The 21,011-nt window shown below is 37.2% G+C and overlaps 1 protein-coding gene across 1 annotated transcript; it reads left to right on the forward strand.

The window, feature by feature from the left end:
- The first annotated feature begins 3,855 nt into the window (after positions 1-3,855).
- rgs13 (regulator of G protein signaling 13) lies at positions 3,856-6,581 on the forward strand. The gene is made up of 5 exons (XM_048164121.1): positions 3,856-4,039; positions 4,161-4,202; positions 4,314-4,375; positions 5,275-5,441; positions 5,542-6,581. The coding sequence occupies exons 1-5, from the start codon at positions 3,969-3,971 to the stop codon at positions 5,725-5,727; spliced, it is 528 nt and encodes a 175-aa protein (XP_048020078.1). The 5' UTR covers positions 3,856-3,968; the 3' UTR covers positions 5,728-6,581.
- Positions 6,582-21,011: the final 14,430 nt, after the last annotated feature.

The raw sequence follows: 21,011 nt of genomic DNA on the forward strand, positions 1-21,011 counted from the left end.
CAGATATTAGATTGTGTCATAGGCAGAGTTTCACATTTGCGCTTGGGGGGGCGGAGTTGTTGTTTTAAAAGAATTAAATATATATTAAGTATTAAAAGGATTAGGGGAATAAATAAAAGTAAAAACTGTAAAATAAGTTCTACTGCAGTGAAGTAGGCCTAATCAATATAAACTATTTGCAAATAATATTTTGTTTTAAAATATGCACGTTCACTCTTACTGATATCTGATATGTCGAAAACGCAAAACGTTTTATTGTCTTGTCATATTCAGTTATGAGTTACATGAATCAAATATAAATTCTACCTAAGAAATTCAAAACAGTGACATTTTTTATGTGTTTTTTAGGCTTATTCAAAATATAAATAAAAAACACAGAAAGTCTTTTTAACATTATTTCTGGCTAACACACACACACACACACACACACATATATATGTGAGGCGCACTGGCCTTGAGTCTCTCACGGAGGAGCTCCGGAAGCATAAAAGGAGGAGCGACGACAGTGAAGGACGAGAGAGGACCAGGCCTGGACTTTATTTTATGTTTTATTATGTTTGTGTTACTTTCATTTTGTATTTGTTTATTTTGAATTAAAGTTTTGTTGAATGTTCGCCAGTTCCCACCTCCTTCTTCCCATACTTACGAACAGTGTTACACAGTGTGTTTCAGACAGACTGGGAATAGAGGTACTGCAATGTTGTATAGTATGTGAAAAAAATGACCATTATTTATTTTTTTATTTTAACCTTTTCTATTACACCCAATAAACAAAATAATGAACTTTTAAAACATCATATAACGTGTTGTCATATGATCCCTTCAAGCTGTAGGACCTGAAAGCTAAAACCTAAAGGTCATGTTCTCCAGCATGATATGAAAATTATCTAAAGAGCATTTTGAGCTTCAATGGAAGAACATCTGACATTCAGTACGAGTTCACATTATCAACGTCGCAAACTTAATTGATTAGTGAATTAAAAATACCTTAGTGCTCACAACTTATTGGGTCAAACTCAGCAGTCATTTGTTTCTCAAAGCACATTCTCTTTAACCTAATTTATGGTGCAGTCACATTTACCGTTTATAAAATTTTGCACATGAAATCAACTCAATAACTCAAAAGTTCAATAGGAATCAAGTGTTTTGTGTGAGGGCAAAAGATTTCCCCATGCAGATTTTGCTTTCGCGTACAATGGGCCTTTTATGCCCCCAGACTTTTGTCAAAATTTTCATAATATGAATGCACTTTAGGGAAAATAGAAATGTAAAGTCAACGTAAAATCAAAGGTGACCCTAGTTAGTTTCATAATACACATTTTTGGACTTATTGTGCACATCTGTCATTGCATGTTTTTCAAAGATTTATTTATTTATTTATTTTTACAAAATTAAACTACTTTTTAGCTGACATTGCCCATACTCCACAGGCAGGGAAAATACTATTAATTAATAGACAAAGAGCTGTTGTAACTAGTGTGCAAGTTGAAATACCTGCTCTACATTTTCATATTATTAAATATCCTGTTTCACTTTGCCACATTGCATTATGGAAATAAAATGTGTTTGCTGATGCTATTTCACTTAAAGTTTGACCTATGTAAAATGAAACTCTGGTTGTTTCAGACATGGTTGCAGCTGAAGGCCTTGGCTGTTACTCAGTGTGAATGTTTGTCTACACATCAAAGCACTTACATTAATAAAGCCTTAATCATCATGTCTCCACACATTTCATATAAAATTTTTGTATTTTTAAACTCGCATAAGGAAGCAAACACAAGCACAATTTTGTTGCAAACACAGTTCATTGAAGTACATTGAAGCAAGCCAATTGCATGTTTAATTTCCTGAGAGAGATTTGAATATGAACATGCACAAGCTGCAATGTGCCAGTTGTTCATGATATATACATCTAATCTTTCCTTGTTTGTTTTACATTAGTAACAGTATGCTCTAACTCTAAATCTGAGAGATACTGAAAAACGTTACCTATTCTGATGAGTCACGATTTCAGCTGCAACATTCAGGAGGGTTAGAGTTTGCCGTAAACAACATGAAAGCATGGATCCATCCTGCCATGCATCATTGGTTCAGGCTGCTGGTGGTGGTGTAATGATGTGGGGGATATTTTTTTGGCACACTTACCCTTAGTACCAATTGAGCATTGTTTAAATACCACAGACTACCTGAGTATTTTTGCTGACCATTTCCATCCCTTTATGACTGCAGTATTTCCATGTTCTGATGGCTGCTACCAGCAGGGTAACACACCATGTCACAAAGCTCAAATCATCTCAAACTGGTTTCTTGTACATGACAATGAATTCACTGTACTCAAATGGCCTCCACAGTCACCAGATCTCAATTCAATAGAGAAACCTTTGGTATGTGGTGGAACAAGAGATTTGCATCATGGATATGCAGCTGAAAAATCTGCAGAAACTGTGATGCTATCATGTGAATATGGGACAAAATTTCTGAGGAATGTTTCCAGCACCTTGTTGAATCTATGCCAGTTCTGAACCAAACCGGTACTAGCAAGGTCTACCTAATAAAGTGGCCGGTGAAATTATATATAGCTTATATAGATTTTAAAACATATTTCAATAAGTTTTAGTTACTTACATCCATCCATCTATTATTCAAACATCTCTCAGAGGAATGCTGGAGACTATATTTTTGTCGTATGTGCCATATGGGTAAACAAGTCTCAGTTAAAATCAAAAACAGAAGTGAAACTGTTGACTTGAATGGGGCTTTCTGTTTTATTGCAGTGACTTGCCTCAGTAGAAGGTACATTATTTTCCTCAGCAAAAATCCCTAAGCATTGGGACCATTTTACAAACAATTCTACTTGATTTTCTGCAAAATCATATTTCTTATGAACCACAAGCAAATGTCCCTGCACTTCCAAGGATTTGCTAACTATGTGTTAATCTTGTTACCACTTTACTAACTATAGTGGAGCTCATTATTAAATAAGCACTTCTTGAGATCTCAAGCAATTCTTGAGATAAGAAAAATTTGAGATATTGAAAAATATTTGCGGAAAGCTGCATTTGAAAATGTTCCCTAATTTATACATGTACTTTGTGGTATAAGCTATGTAGAGAAGAGTGAATGAGTATATAATGTGTGACACAGCAATGGCATCATTGCACGCTCGTAACCAAACATTTCCCTTTCTTTGTGTGTTCACAATTCTTTTAGATAGCAAACAAACACCTTAGCCTACTAGCTTAGCATAGCGCTAATCGGCTAAGAAAAGCACTTTTGATTAGCTAGAAGAAGATATCACGGGACACCTATAACTAAGACACTATTAACATTTGAGAGGTCTTAAGAAACTATATTGTGGGCCTATTTCAGACCCCTGTTGAACATTAAACACATTTTTATTGTATCAAGGATTGAAAATATGATACAACAAAATATCTTTGTGCTAACTAGCCTTTTCATTGAATCTAATCAAGAAATTTGTTACATGGTTACGTGTTACATTGTAGCCATCAGTTCAGATGACTTTATTTCAATACACCACATGATAGTATATTAATGATGGAAAAACGCAAACAACACGTGAATATGACAAAAAGAACAGCCATTGTTTGTTTTCTAAATACAAACACAGAGCTTGTAAAAATGAGCTCATGTAAAAGTCAGCATTTGCTTATCTGTCCATGAACTTTCCAGTCTGATTTGCATCTCTGCATCTGCACAGACCTGCTGTAGCTGGTTTCATATACAGAAACACTATTGCGCCTGTCTCAGCTAGTTAGCGTCACCCCAAAAACTTCCTCTCTTTTTTTTTTTTAGTGTGTGTGTGTGTGTGCGCGTTTGTGGTTAGGTGATTCTAAACTGATGACGCCAATACTGCATAAAAAGGGTTGTGAGAACAGCCCGCTCTTATTAACTGAAATAACTGAAGCACACCAACACCTATCAGCACCAGAAAAGTTTTTGTTAAAATGCCAACCATATTGTCATCTTCAACTGAAATAAAGAGCATGAACGAGGAGAATAAAACAGTCAGTCCCCGGTAAGTGTTGTTTATTGTTGTACTTACTTTCAAAAATGTGAGTGTTTGGTAAAAACAGAATATATCATGGAATTGGTGCATTTGTCTTAGAAATTTAACCGAACATGTTCTCAATCCTCAGGAGACTAGACAAGTGGCGGTTTCGTTGTCTGTTGACAGACAAGTAAGCTACTTTCACTTTTTTTTTTTCACTTTCTTGTGAATATAATCACAATTGTAATCCACTATTGTGGATTGCTTTTGAATGTATACTAATTATGTTTTATTTAAACAGACTGAACCCCAGTGAGACCCTACTGTGGTCCCAGTCATTGGAAAACCTCCTTAGATCCAAATGTAAGTGGCATGTATTAATTCTTATAATTATATTCTTATAATTCATATATTAATGTATTGATTCTAATACACTTGACATTGTGCACATGTCTGTGAATTTTATATATTTACAAGATCATTTTATCATAGCATTCATGACCAATTATTTTCCTTTGTGGATTTAATTGACTTCATGTAGGACAGGGCAAAAATATACGAACAAAACCTGCACTGTTTACTAGATGGTCAGATAGCTGGATCAAGGAACTGACTTAATGTATGCAAAGCAAAAGAAAAAAGCTGCTTCAGTTATACAAAAGCTACTTGGGCATGTAAGCCTCGCAAAAAAAAAGAAAAAAAGTAAAATGTATGGATATTGCATATATATATATATATATATATATACTACCTTTTTTTTTTTAGAAATTACTTTTATTTAGCAAGTTTATCAAAAATGACTGTAAAGACATTTACAAAATAATTCTGTTTCAAATAAATGCCACTCTTTTAAACTTTTTAACAATCAAACACCCTGAAAAAAAATTAGCATATGATGTAGCATGTTAGAATGATTTCTGAAGGATCATGTGACACTGAAGACTGGAGTAATGATGCTGAGAATTTAGCTTTGCCATAACAGGAATAAATTACATTTTAAAATATAATAAAATTTAAATCAGTTATTTTAAATGGAAATAATACTTCACAATTTTACTGTATTTGTGATCAAATGGTGTGCACAAGCGACTTCTTTTTAGATTCATATATTTCAATGTCCAAATAGTTTTTGTGTAACCAAAGCTCCTTTTGTCTTTCGGTTCATATTTTAGAGATCATATTTGCATACATATATTTTTTTGGCTGCCGAACCGATGCATTTGCATTGAGCAACAGATTAACCCTGCGGTTTGTTCTTGTAGATGGCATGGCAACATTCCACACCTTCCTCAAGTCCGAGTTCAGCGATGAGAACATTGAATTTTGGCTGGTTTGTGAAGACTTCAAAAAAATCAGGAGTTCGTCCAGGCTATCCTCAAGGGCCAAGAAGATATTTGAGCATTACATCAAGGCAGAAGCTCCCAAAGAGGTAAGCACACTAGCACAGTGTGAAGATGTGGTTTTATTGAGCGATAGAGTTATCGATCAACGTCAATATGCTTCTCACTGCTTCTCCGTCAATCTCTCAGATAAACATTGACCACGTCACGAGAGAGCTTATCAAGCAGAACGTCCAAGCTCCAACAAGAGTGTGTTTCGATGATGCTCAGAGGATTGTCTTTGGTCTTATGGAGAGGGATTCCTATCCCAGGTTCCTTCGCTCGGACATGTACAGATCCCTTCTGGAATCAGTCTCACAAAGGATTAAGGTGTGAGAACATCTAAAATGAGGGACTGTAGGACTTCAAACACATCTGTGGGACTTTTGGTGCAATGGACAAGATGGCCGTGGAGAAATCAGGCTTTGTCGATATGTAGGCCTGGACTCGGGTTGCACTGAACATTGTGATCCACATAAAAGCTTGAATAAGCTACTGTTTATATGTGCTGTATTACAATGCTCTATTGTCCTGCATGGCTGTGGCATTCACAAAGACAAATGAGCCTTCTGTACAGCTCACCTGTGATGAACCACAGGAGATCTGAAACATGCTGCAACCACAGGAACGCCATATGGACCTTATTTAACTTTTATTATTTTCATTTCTGGATGAGTGTCAAATCTGGTTGGCTTGAGATGACTTGGGAATAATGCTAATGACATTTTAAAACCTAATTCTTTAATATGAACTCGTAACTCAATGAGCTACAACAATTTCATGTCAGATGAAATGATTCATAAACACGCAATGTACAAAGCAAATGTAAATCTGACTGTTTTTGTGTGAACAGTGTGGAACTGATGGGATATTCTCACAATAATCTGTATAACACAATTTCAATTCGTCTAAGATTTCTCAGATGAATATTATTTCAGCAAGCCAACAAATAATCAAAAAAAAAAAAAGGCTTGTATTTTCTGGATCCATCAAAGTACCACTGATTTCTCTCTATAGAAAAACACAAAAAAAGTTGGTTGTCCAGGTTGTCTTTTAATATTTAAGCGGCATTTAATAACTTAATAAACATGCAAATGGAGTTATCGTTTGTTGATGTTATGGGGAAAATTTACATTCAACATTCAGAAATGTATTTGAATGTCACTGCATTAAAATATTGAACCATGTGACAATTATTTTAAGTGACTTTATTTTAGTCCACTTTGGCCGTTCATTTTTGGCAATTCTCTGCAACTACATGTCAGTTACCAGTCATTAGAGCATTAGTAGACTTTGATTTGATGCTCCCCCAACAGACATCCTACTGACCATAAGAATCTTTGCAACAACATGTCAACTTATTCTACTAACCCGAACCCTAACACCTGTTCTCAACCAGGGGGCCTCAAGATGACTTCAAATTATTTTTAAAAAGACAAAACAACTAAAAATATCTAAAATGTTTTGGGGTAGAAAGTGAAAGTGTTGTGATTGAAGGGCCTTCAAATATTTTTATGGACAGTCTTGAAGCCCAAAAGGTTGAGATCCACTGCTCTAATGCGAGTTAGTTGACGTGGCTTAAAATTAATGAGAGTTAGTTGACATGTAGTTGCAAAGTTACTTATACTTAACAGAAAGCCTATATTATAGAATATTGTTCCATATGTTATATGTGAGATTATAGAGATTGTATGCAATATTTTGTGAGATTATAGGTGCTCAGATTGTTTTTTGGCCACTGTAAGTAAATCAGACATTTAATGGAAAGTTCTAGGGACATTTCTTTACAATTAAAAACAACTGTAAGACACAGATATAGATATTAGAAATTGATATTGGACATCCCCTTCAGCATGCTGCTTTCTGTTTCATGACCGAAAGCTTGGGGGGAGGGGTGGGGGTAACATCACATGGTGACGCCTGAGTTTCTGCCACCACTTCCCTATTTACACAAACAGTGTGATAGTCATCATACTCTTTTCAAATATCACAGACAGAAGGGAAGTTGAGGCGCCCACTCAATACCCCTCTATAGGACAAAACTGATCATACCACACACGTAACGTCTAGTTCTTTTTTTTTTCTTTTTTCTAATGCTCACTTGCAAAGGAAAGTTTGCATTTCCTCTCTGAGAATATTGCAGGTTTTGTCAGGTGCTCTGTTAAAATTCTGGGTAATTTACTTCCATTGTTTTGTTGCTTTAAACAGAATAAGCACCATACTGTAAATGATTTTATATCATATGATTCATTAGAAAAAGCTTTTGATGATATGTGTACATTGTATTAAACAGAAAACTCCAAAATTACCCCAAATTATCACTTGGTCTTTAATTATTTTTTTTCTAAAATTAGTCCAATAATGTTTGTAACTTTAAATATCACCTTGATGACAATAAATTTGTGATCTCTATTAAGCATCATCTATAAGCATCAAAATAGTTATATGTTATTTTTCTGTAAAATGCTGTCAAATGTATGTTTCTTTGGAAGTAAAAACTATGAATTACCATAACTTTTGGTTAAAAAAAAAAAAAAAACACAGTAAAAGGACATTCCCTGAAATCCCTGCATGACAAATCACATGTGATTATATGTTATTTACAAACCCCATTTCCAGAAAAGTTAAAAAATAAATAAATTTTAAAAAATTAAAAATCTGTGATTTTCAGGGAATCCAGAGAAATCTCAGTACACATAGGTCAACGAAGGAGACCTCAGATAAATGTGCCTGGCCTTTGAGGCCTCAGATGGCCCTGCAGGAGAAACTGTCATGCTGCTGTGTTAAATACAGGCATATAGGCTTTTGAGTACTATGGAAAACCAGTGTCACTGAACACAGTCTGCCACTACATCAAGAAATGCAATTTGAATCTCTGTTACACAAGGAGAAATCTCTACATCAATTCTACGCAGAGACACCAGTGAGTTCTCTGTGCCTGAGCTCATCTCATATGGTCCAAAAAACAGAAATGTGTGCTGTGGTTAGATGAGTCCACAATTAAGTTTGTTTCTGAGGGGGAAAAAAGGAGGGTGAGCTCATAGTCCCACAGATGAAAGTGACCATCCAGACTTTCATCAGCGACAAGTGCAAAAGCAAATGTCTGTTATGGTATATGGGTGCATCAGTGCAAACGGCATGGGTGACTCGCATATGGGTGAAGATACCATTGACGTGGAGACATACACTATATTGCCAAAAGTTTTGGGACGCCTGCCTTTACATGCACATGAACTTTAATGACATCCCATTCTTAATCCGTAGGGTGTAATATGGAGTTGGCCCACCCTTTGCAGCTACAACAGCCTCAACTCTTCTGGGAAGGCTTTCCGCAAGGTTTAGGAGTGTGTTTATGGTAATTTTTGACCATTCTTCTAGAAGCTCATTTGTGAGGTCAGGCACTGATGTTGGCGAGAAGGCCTGGCTCACAGTCTCCGCTCTAATTCATCCCAAAGGTGTTCTATTGGGTTGAGGTCAGTACTATGTGCAGGCCAGTCAAGTTCCTCCACACCAGACTCACTCATCCATGTCTTTATGGACCTTACTTTGTGCACTGGTGGAAAAGGAAGGGGCCATCCCCAAAATGTTCCCACAAAGTTGGGAGCATGAAATTGTCCAAAATGTCTTGGTATGCTGAAGTATTAAGATTTCCTTTCACTGGATCGAAGGGGGCCAAGCCCAACCCCTGAAAACCAACCCCACACCATAATCCTCCCTCCACCAAACTTTACACTTGGCACTATGCAAATGCAGTGGTTCGTCACTCCAGAGAGCAAGTTTCCACTGCTCTAGAGTCCAGTGGCGGCGTGCTTTACACCACTACATCCGACGCTTTGCATTGCACTTGTTGATATAAGGCTTGGATGCAGCTGCTCAGCTATGGAAACCCATTCCATGAAGCTCTACGCTCTGTTCTTGAGCTAATCTGAAGGCCACACAAAGCTTGGAGGTCTGTAGCGATTGAATCTGCAGAAAGTTGGCGACTTCTGCGCACTGTGCGCCTCAGCATGCGCTGACCCCTGTGATTTTACGTGGCCTACCACTTCATGGCTGTGTTGCTGTTGTTCCCAATTGCTTCCACTTTGTTATGATAACACTAACAGTTGACCGTGGAATATTTAGTAGTGAGGAAATTTCACAAATGGACTGACAGTATTGCACAGGTGGCAACCGATCACAGTAACACGCTTGAATTCACTGAGCTCCTGAGAGTGACCCATTCTTTCACAAATGTTTGTAGAAGCAGTCTGCATTCCTAGGTGCTTGATTTTATACACCTGTGGCCATGTAAGTGATTGGAACATCTGAATTCAATGATTTGGAGGGGTGTCACAATACTTTTGGCAATACAGTGCTATTGGGATTGTACAGAAACATATACTGCCATCAGGATGACATCTTTCATGGGAAGTGCATGGTTATTAGATCAAGACAATGTCAGGTCTCATTCTGCATGTGCTACAACAGCATGATTTTGTAGACACAAGTGGATGTGATGACTGGCCATCAGATATGACTCCTATTGAAAATGTATGACCCATCATGAAAAAAAGGAATCAGACAGCGATGACCACAGAGTGTTGAGCGGCTTAAAGGAACACATAGGCTCATTTTCCAACTCCCCTAGAGTTAAACAGTTGAGTTTTACCGTTTTCGAATCCATTCAGCCGATCTCAGGGTCTGGCGGTACCACTTTTAGCATAGCTTAGCATGGTTCATTTAATCTGATTAGACCGTTAGCATCTCGCTCAAAAATGACCAAAGAGTTTTTATATTTTTCCTATTTAAAACTTTACTCGACCGATGGAAAATGAAAAGCTGCGATTTTCTAGGTCTGACTGTTTCTATAGAAACTGGAGCTTCTAACAGCCGATGCAGCGACGCGATGACTTTACCAATCATTCAACGCACCACCGTTTCTGTTTAGAAAACGTTTTGCAACGAATTGTTGGGGCTGAACGCAACCCAGATGTTGGTGCTGCCAGAAAGGTGGATGAAGGGGGAGATAGTCAGTTCAGCCCAATATCATCGGTTGTCGGCGGGACGGGAGGATGAAGGTCGAGGCAGGATATAGTCGGTTCAGCCACATTCACCAATAACAGCGTATTATCAGTGAATCCCAGTCGTCTCTGATGAAAGTTTGTAAAACTATTGAGTGTTAAATTATCACTGCAGAGGGTGTTGGTGGTGATTGTCTACTCTTTATCAAGATGGCTCTTCACAAAATTAATCCACCCCTTCTTCATATCATCGTTTTTAGGAAATTTAAATAAGGAGATCGAGCCGTTTTGTATATTATCGCAACCAGGTAATATGCATTTGCGTGACGAAGCTACATAGCAAAATGTAGGCTGTATAGACCTTATGTAGCCCTGCCCCTTTTCAGCGCTGCGCTCGTTGTCTTTTGACTTCTGGTTTGTATTTCCACAGCAATCTTAAGTATTTATGAATGAACAGCTCATTTTAAAATCTTCTGGGTCTACTGACATTTGTTAAGACATCTGCTTTAAACTTTACAATGCCATGATAACTTTCATTAACTCTACTACAAGTAAATACACTTCACCAGCTAATTATTCTTTAACAGCGATGCCATAGAAATGTACAGGGCTAAGGCAAAAACAGAAGTTCAAAGACATTATTATAAAGATGGGTATGCTTGTTTCTCTGGCGCATAAGGTAATGACAGTAACTCATAGGCGAGCCACTGTTACGGGCAGGGCCATGCTCGGTGGCTCCAGGGGGTCATCGACAGTTATTATGGTGAGGGGCGGGGCCTGGTCGGTGGCTCCAATGTGTGGTCGAGCCACCATTTTAGCCCTGCCCAAAAAATCCTGAAAACAGAATTGGTGAAAAACTGTTTAACGGTCTAACTCCACAATTCAGTTCTACATAGTTCACAGTCTTTGTAATGTTTTTCAGCATGTGTTTAGAAACAATTCTCAGTATTGACTTTACACAGACTTTAAAGATTACGAGGCAACATTAATTGAAAAAAAACAAAAACAATGATGTGCATGTATAACACATTTATTATAAATACTGCAGGTAACACTTTAGAATACTGATCCTTCATTAATGAATAACTACACAGGAACAAATGAATAATGCAGTATTAACACTCTAGTTCCTACTATTAACTAACAATAAACTCTGATTAATGAATAAGTAAGTAATAGTGCTCAGTTGTAGGTGGTAGTTCACTATTAACTAATCAGTAACTACTATTTTTTTCATTCCTCCTAGAGAACTACTAAGAACTACTATATACAGGTTCATAATTAACATGTATGATGCATAATGTATAATTAATTCTAAAGTAAAGGCCTTGGTAACCCACTAGTAATGACTGAAGTATTACTAAATACTTAAGAAGGAATTATTAATTATTTGGATCAGTATTCTAAAGTGAAAAACATGATAACTCTCTAGTAACTACTGAAGTCTTTGTAAACTTTTGATGTTTTTGTATGTTTTTGTACAGTAATTCCTTATGATATATTTGGTAACACTTAAGTAATTACTAGTGGGTTACCATGATCTTCACTTTAGAATACTGATCCAAATAATTAGTAGTTCCTTTAGAAGGATGTAGTAACACTTAAGTAATTACTAGTGAGTTACTATGATCTTCACTTTAGAATACTGATCCAAAAAAGAAGTAGTTACTTTAGAGTTATATAGTAACTCTTGAGTTATTACTATCCAATACTTTACAAAAACCTCAAAAGTTTACAATGACTTCAGTAGTTACTAGAGAGTTATCATGTTTTTCACTTTAGAATACTGATCCAAATAATTAGTAATTCCTTCTTAAGTATTTGGTAATACTTCAGTCATTACTAGTGGGTTACCAAGGCCTTTACTCTAGAATTAATTATACATTATTCATTATTCACATTAATTACGAATATGTATATAGTAGTTCTTAGTAGTTCTCTGGGAGGTATGAAAAAAAACAGTAGTTACTGATTAGTTAATAGTGAACTACCACCTTCAACTGAGCACTATTACTTACTAATTCATTCATCAGAGTTACTTGTTAGTTAATAGTAGTTACTAGAGTGTTAATAATGCATTACTCATTTGTTCCTATGTAGTTATTCATTAATGAAGGATCAGTATTCTAAAGTGTTACCATACTGCAATATTCCATAAAAAATAAAAAAATTGTCAGTTTAGATTTAATGGTGATATTATTGATGTTTATAATTGTGTTAAATCTGGCTCTACTCAGGCATTCAAAACCTACGTTTTACTGCATAATCTAGTGCGTCATAATACACGCTCAGGTTGACACAATTCATGTGGCTGAGACGTCAAAGCAGAGGTTAACAGTGTATAAGCGCACATGCAAGCCACATCCTTTTGATGAACTCATTCTGATTGATAGACAGATAGCAAAACAGCTGAAATGGAGGTTGCAAGATATAGAACGGACAGCACATTTAAACATCTTGAAACCCCAAAATACACGTAAGCAAAAACATTTGAACCACAAATACATCTTTTCAGCAGTCTCATTCACAGATGCATATCTTGGACTTGATTGCACCTACTCTGGAAAAACCCTAAAATCACATTCTTAGGAGGAAATTAAGAAAGTACACTTATTGATTGACATTTGTTTTAAACTATAATTAAAGTCTATAAGCCTATGGACCCTTACGAAAAAGAAGTTTATTCAAGTGTGCTATTAGTATTCTTCTTTTAAACTAAAAATAATAAAGTATACTTTCAGTCTAATTTATATACTTCTCAGAAATATACATTATGTACTTCTCAGAAATATACTTAAACTGCACTTAAGTATACTTGAATTATACTGACAGAAAAGTCTAAGTATATTTGGCCTATACTTGTACTCAATCTTTTGATTGAGATATACTTGAAAGTATAATTAAGTATTCTAAGTATACAGTACTTGGCTTGTAGTTGTGTTTAATCTTTTGATCGAGTAGCCTAATAAATACTTGTATTTCACATAGTTTTACATACTGTTTCATACGATGTTTGAAAATATTTATAAAGAAACAGATATGTTCCTAATTCTTAGTTCCTCAAATCGACTCTTTCCCCACCTGGATTTTCAGTCTATCTGTGTTTTCACTGTTATACGGTAGGGGGTACTTCTGAAAGAGTAAAGAATCTCCAACACTATCTCATGAAAAAATTCTTTCAAAATTCTAAACAATGATAGAAGATTGCATATGCAAATGTAAATTAACACAATCATCAAACATTAAACAGCATGTAAATCAAAACTTCCTAACGTTACTGAATGAAATGTTGAACCCATAAGAGGAAATGACTGTGAAGCTTTGGGGGTGTTGATGGACTCTACTCCATCTGTGTTTCGATCATTGTTCTGTATTCCATCCGGACGTAGTGTTTGACAGAAATGCAATTTTCTCAGCTTTTTGTTTAAAATGTTGCCTTTTTTTAAACAAAACTTACCCACATTTAAGTGTAGAGAAAAAAGGATTCATGAATGAAATGTTTTACAGTTACAGTTAAAGGTATATTTCAAGTATAAAATATAATTGTTGGTAACACTTTACTTGAAGGGGTGTGCATAAGACTGACATGACACCTTCATAATCTTGACATGACACGTGTCATGAATATGAAGGAGGTTTTATGCATGTTTATGACAACTGTCATTAAGTGTCATTCGCTCAATTATGTCATTTTTAATGCAAAGATGACATTGTTTGAGATGTCTTTGTTACGACAACTTGACATAAACCAATACATCATAACCTGTCAGTGTCTTTGTCATGACAACTTGACATTAGCAAAACATCATAACCTGTCATAAATATGACATAGTAGATTAATTATCAAACTTAAAAAACGACTTAGCTTTATGGGTTAACATTACATTACATTATTTTGGTAACACTTCAGTATAGGGAACACATATATAAACGATTAACTATGACTTTTCCCTCAATAAACTCTTAATTTACTGCTTATTATAGTTAATTGTTAGGTTTAGGTATTGGGTAGGATTAAGAATGTAGAATAAGATCATGCAGAATAAGGCCTTAATATGTGCTTTATAAGTATTAATAAATAGCCAATATTTTAGCCATATGAATGCTAATAGTAATAAGGAACTAGTTAAAAGACCCTAAAATAAAGTGTTACCAACAGTGTCATCTTTTTTACGAAATTTGAAATTGTCTATTATCTGACCTTCTGTTGGAGGAAACTTAAAAAAACAAAAACAAAAAAAACATGAAATGAAAAATAGTCATGACGCTGTTATAAAATTATTTGTCAGAGTTTTGTCACTTAATGACATTTTAATGACAAGTTCAATTTGTACCACTGTACTTGAGGTCAAGATACATATTCACTTGAGGTCAAGATACAGTACATGACACTATTATAATGGCCTCATGACAGCCAATGTCAAAACCAACCACATGACAGTTTAATGCAATGTCAGTCTTATGCACACCCCTTCAAGTAAAGTGTTACCTAATTGTTCCTATAATACCTAAATAGGAACATAGTAGTATACTTAAAGAGCTAAAATAATATATAAATATTAAACTATAAGTGTGAAGTTATGTTCACTAAAAGAAAACTTACAAATATAGTTGCACTAAACTAGTAGTTTACTGAGAGTATACGTCAAAGTGTACTTTCATATAATAAAAAAATGTATTACTAGTATAAAATTGTAAACTACTAGTATATAAGTTCACTTTTAGTACAGATAAATGAGAAACGTAGCTGTGAACTAGTTGTGCACTTAAAGTTTACTACCATTACACTTATAGTACACTTAAACATGCTTCAGTTGGGCCAATTTAGTCCCAAGCAGTATTGACATAATACACTTACAAGTTTACCACTAGTACATTCATACTAGTATACATACTACATAAAGTATACCTTAAAATATTCTTGAACATTACTTAAGTATACTTCATTAAATGAACTTCAAGTATACTTCTTTTTCGTAAGGGGATATAAGGCCTCTTGTTTGTTTTTGTAGGAACTGTGGACGAACCAGACAAATGAATCATTCAGATGATTCTTTCAAAACATAATTCTAATTCAGAATTGAGGTTCCGGCTCCGGCCCGTCTGCAGATAAAGCCAGGCTGATTACTTTTACGACACATGCTTCCTGATAGTAGAAGAAGCGACATACCAAAGGGTCACCCAAGAAGACAGAGAGACAATCCAGACCCTTTTGTTTCCTTACTTCACAGGAAAGCCAAAGAGACTGTTGAACAAATAAAACTGCTTCAAAATTGTTCCAACAATTTTAACGGACTTATCAAACATCTTTTAACTACATACATTTTGCATTATGTGTCCACAAGTACTACCTGTAAACAGTTAGGCTTTAGAACACTCACAATTCATGTAAATGTGTTAACTCTTGACTGAATGACTGAAAGTATGCCTTATTTGGACTTAATTTGATTCTTTTCCCCTTTCCTATATCCTGACTTGAATGAAATCTGTTTAAAATGTATTGTATTCCATTTAATAGAAATTATGTTAAAATGGCACTCTCTGCTGAAGCAGAAACAGGATGTAACACTTATGTTTTATTGGGGGCAGAGGAAGGCCCGCTTGAAACAGGACAATGTCTGATTGGCCAGGACTCCTCAGAGGTGTGACAAACAACTAAGTTTAAATGATCATATTGCAAGATAGTGAGCGGGAGAAGTTGGTTAGTAAACGAACAGGGAGTTGGTTCTGTTCTGGGAAAAGAAGCCAAGACAAGTACCAAGAACAATGGAGTAACAAGAAAGAACAGACAAGCAGCTCATTCAAGCCATTCAACCTTCACTCACTTTTCTTTTCTTTTACTTAATTCTCCTTTACCGCTGAAAGTCTCGTGTCCTAAGTTTCGCCGCAAAGTTCAACCAACGACTTTTGCCGCTTCAACTCCAGCGACAAAGAGACTTCCTTCATTGTTCCACACGGACCTGATCTGGACCAATCATCGACTTGGGAAACCCCTCTCTGCACGACGAGGGAAATTCACCTTTAAGTCAACGCAAGCAAGTACCTCCAGATGAAAACTGAACTGGTGCTTTTAAACGAATGATTCATGGTTCGTTCTGGTCTTTGAAATGCATTGATAGGAATTCGGTTAATCAGATCTCTCTCTCTCTCTCTCTCTCTCTCTCTCTCTCTCTCTCTTTCAAAACTCTTTCTCTCTCATTTCCTTCTTACTGCAACGCGTATGAATGTATGTGTGTGTGTGTGTGTGTGCGTGCCTTTGTGTTAGATTAGTTTGTGTTAGAATAAATAAAATCTCTTGTAGATTTTAAAAGGAAAGTGTCTTGTATTATGTGCTTTATGATTTAATGTCTTAAACTGTCGATTTCAAGTTACCGTGCTCTAATCAGCATTTTCACGATTGTTGGATATTTATATCCGTTACAAGAGCTTATTACGGCTCGAGCAAATGAACGCTGGACAAATCAGTTGCTCGGTCGTAATCTAAACAACTCTTTATTCATTTGAGCTAATTTTACTTCCTAGGGTGTTTTCCCTACATTTTCCTTCAGATTGTCTTATGCTTAAGTAAATCAGTGCATTCAGTCTCTTAAGAAATAGCTTCATGTGATCACTAAATGACTTGGTGCATTCCAGTTCCACACTAGACACTAGTGAAATATCTACAAACACTTTAACAAGCATGTCGTCACACTCTGCAGTGTCTTTTTTTTTTTTTAAACATACAACATATAAGCTAATACTTCCAAAATGTAAAATTATGCAATCTACTCCACTTCACTGCAATGCTGCAATCCTCCAGATTTAAAGTTTCCATTCTTTTAATTCTGCTAAAAGGTCATACTGTGACATGTCAATCAGGAGAGGCTGCTCATTGCAGAGCCATGGGTGGAGTGTGAAGTCCAGCTCCCCCTCTCTGGATGTAATTTAGGTATAATGAGTGGAGCTAGAAGGTCCAACCACACCCTAACCCTACCCATAACTCTTTCCCTCCACCCATTAGATCCACAGAGGTGGCACTGGACTAGGTCCAACGCAACCCATGAAGTTCAGAGAAGTGGAGCTGGATGTCATTTGGCTCCGCATTGAGCACCACTTGCTTTAGATGGGTCTAATAGCTGAAAGGAGCATTCAGTAGTAATGGTGTTAGATGCTGCACTATCTATATTGTATCTGCGTTTTATGTAATTTACAATGAGCTAGTGTGTTTTAGAGAGCAGTCTACAAAGTAATTATTTCCCTTACCTGTCCAACAAAAAAAAAAAAAAAAAAAAACAACTTGGGCACCACTACTCCATTCTCTCAATCTACACCTTGTGTATGCTAGTGATGGGAGAAACAAAGCTTTTCAAAACTTTGAATCATTTAATCCAATTGATTGGCAAAATGAATGTTTCGAGCACTGTTTTGAAGTGCTCGAAAGGCCACAAAATGGTGACACCTGCTGGTCAGAACAGTGCAAATGCAGCAAAAACTCAGCCCAAACATGCAAGAAACATTTTTTACAAACCAAAATGTTTTGTTGAAATTGTAATCTATTAAACGAAATTAACAAATCCTCAAATACCATTAAATATAAAGAGTCTATGTAATATGTGTTATGTTATTAGTTTGTATGGCTTGTTTTGTTTTGTTATAGATGTACTGCAACACTTTATATTAAAGTGCAGTTCATAGTATGTCTACAGAAGGGGTTGTTAGGTTGTTATATATGGGTATGTTTCTACACATTATATTACTTTTCCTAAAGAGTGCTGAGCCTAGTGCCCCTATCTTACCTGTTTGAGATTAAAGGAGGACTCAGTATTATTTCAAATACACTCTTTGGAAGTTAGTCGGGCCGATACCAACAACAAACGAGTAACCAATCAGCATTAGGGGGCGTATGACGGTCGAGTAGAGAGAATGAGCAAGAGGGAGATTTGAAAATAAGAAGAAAAACTGCAGAACGAGAAATGGGATGCGATACAAAAGAGAATATCACTGGAATGAAGGTTTATGACTGGGCAAGTCCTTTAGGACCCGTGTTTATATTAGAAAAGCTTTCCAGTGCTGGAGAGAGCTAAGTGGGAAGGTCCGAAAACAGACGCTGAGACTGCTTTGATCCCGCTACTCAAGTGAGTAACACTGGGTTTTGATGGTCTAGAGCCACTGTGCTGTTTGCGACTAACAACGAACACTTTGTATTTACTCTTGTGTACTGTACATTCATTTTTTGTGCTTCCTTGTCGTTTGTTCATCAGCTGTGCTTTATTTTTCGTGAAGCATTTTGTTGCGCATCAGCTGTGATAAACAGACATCCACTCTCCCATTGCGTGTGTAACAGTGGCCAGATAGTGAGAGTTTTGCAGTTAAACTACTGCACACTGACGACTGCTAATGCGGTATTTAGCATCATTGTTAATGCACTCGCCTCGCATTCCAGCAGCGATCGGGCCGGGGTTCAAAACTGACTCGGAGCAGGGTGGTTAGGATTGGAGTGTGAGTTTTGGAGGCGGAGCAATGAAGAGAGGGGTGGGTTTGTTTTGGCTGAATGTCCAACAGCATTGTTCAAATTCTACTTAGAGCACCTGTAAAAACTCACCTATTGGATATCAGTGTTGGGGGAGCTACTCTGAAACTGTAGCTTGCTACAGCTAAGCTAAGCTACAAACTAAGCTACTCATAAGTTAAAGTAGTTAAACTACAGTCAAGCTACCCTTCTGAAAAAGTAGGCTCACTCAGTGGTGTGCACAGGGGGAGGGCAGGGGGCTTGAGCCCGTTTGATCGCGAAAGTGAAAGTGCCCTCGCGGTGCCCTCGCGTTCCCATTTCTCCCCCCCGGAACGCGTTTTCGGCCAAGGGAGAAACCCACAACCCCCACCCAGAACTCAAAATGGAATGTAGCTTTTGGTCGTGCTACACCGCTACTGGAGTAGTTAGCTACTGGAAAAGTTAACTACTGCTACACTGTTTTAAAAGTAGATGAGCTACTGAAAAGGTACTGAAAAATTTTGTTAAGCTAGTAGCGATGCTACTTGTAGCTATATACGTCTCCTGTTGTCCAGTGCTTCTCAAATCTGTCCTGGGGACCCCAACCACTGCAATTGGGTGGACACACCCAATTCAAGTCTTGCAGACTCTTGTTTTCTCTTTAAATTTCATTGTGTTGTGCACAACTGGGCCACCATAGTGCAGCGGCGCTGTTTCAAGTCGAACAACTTCTCTTTCTAACATTCGTTCAGTATCTCACTAAGGGGAAGGTCTCAGGTGTGACCGATCGTGGAAGCACCAATAACACCACGTCTGCCAACCATGGCAGATCAATCACTGCGGTGATCAGGGAGTCCCACCTGTTTATAAACCGCAGCTACCTGCTGTTTCGTAAATCTCGCTCTCTTCCGTGTGGAAGATTTCGGAATCTGTTCTCAGCAGACTTTGTGAATTATTTGCTTAACAGTTTACAGATGAAGCTGCAAGGTAACATCCCAAATGCAACACATTCCTTAAGTTTGTTGGATCTCCTAAAGGATCTCCCAACCCAGTACTCCAGGAGGAGATATGCGTCATCGCAGATTCAAAGAGTTATCTAAGTGCTTCACAGTAAATAGTCTACTTGGGTCTCAGGTTGACCTTTCACAGCTGCCTCTCCCTTTTTCAACAAGGGAGATCAGTCTCTTTCAGAAAGTGTCTTCGGCTACTGGGTCTGATGGCCTCAACAGTGTCAGTGGTTCCCCTGGGATTGCTGTGAACAACATTGTGGTCAGGACAGACAATACAACAGTGATAGCCTACATAAATTGGCAGGGAGGAGCACATTCTCACAAGCTTCACATGTTAGCGAAAAGACTGATCATGTGGAGCAGCAGGACCTTCCTGTCATTACACGAGACGCATGTTCTAGGAATAATAAACAGGGAGCAGATCTACTGTCCAGAGGGAATCCTTTGTATGGGGAATGGAGACTCCACCCCCAAGTGATCCTCATGGTGAGGCAGAGATTCGGTTGGGTTGCCGTAGGTCTCTTCGCATTGCTGGAAAATGCGCAATGTCCCCTGTTCTTCTCTCTGGCTGGCGTCAATGCACCGTTGGATGTGGATGCTCTAGCCCACGAGTGGCCAGACATATTATGTGTTACGTGTTACTTTTGTCACTTTTGTCTTTGATCAAGCCGACACAACGAAGGGTTCAGGAATGCAGACATAATGATTCTGATCGCTCCATACTGGCCGGGGAGACTGTGGGTTGTGGAGATTGCGCAACTGCTCTACGACCAGCATCAACACGTTCTTTATATAATCTCAAATTGAGTGTGTTTGAGAAATGGTGCAGAGATAGGAACATTGTTCCTTTCTTGTGTTCAGTTTTGGACGTACTGTGTTTCCAACAGGACCTTCTGGATAAGGGCAGAGCCTTTTCTACAGTTAAGGTTTATCTATCCGCTATCTCAGCATGTCATATTGGTCTTGACGAGGGTACTCTGTAAAGTTAGTTTTCCTTACCACTGTTCTATAGAGTTTGCAGTCCTGTATATTGACATGAAATATTAATTCAAAATCATCTACGTACATTATTTTGCACTTTTAACATTTAAAAACTCAAATTCCAAAGCTTGTAGTAGGTTCCTATTGGCAAGACTGACTTAG

Source organism: Megalobrama amblycephala, linkage group LG17, assembly GCF_018812025.1.
Source record: "Megalobrama amblycephala isolate DHTTF-2021 linkage group LG17, ASM1881202v1, whole genome shotgun sequence".
In the NCBI taxonomy this organism is placed as follows: domain Eukaryota; kingdom Metazoa; phylum Chordata; class Actinopteri; order Cypriniformes; family Xenocyprididae; genus Megalobrama; species Megalobrama amblycephala.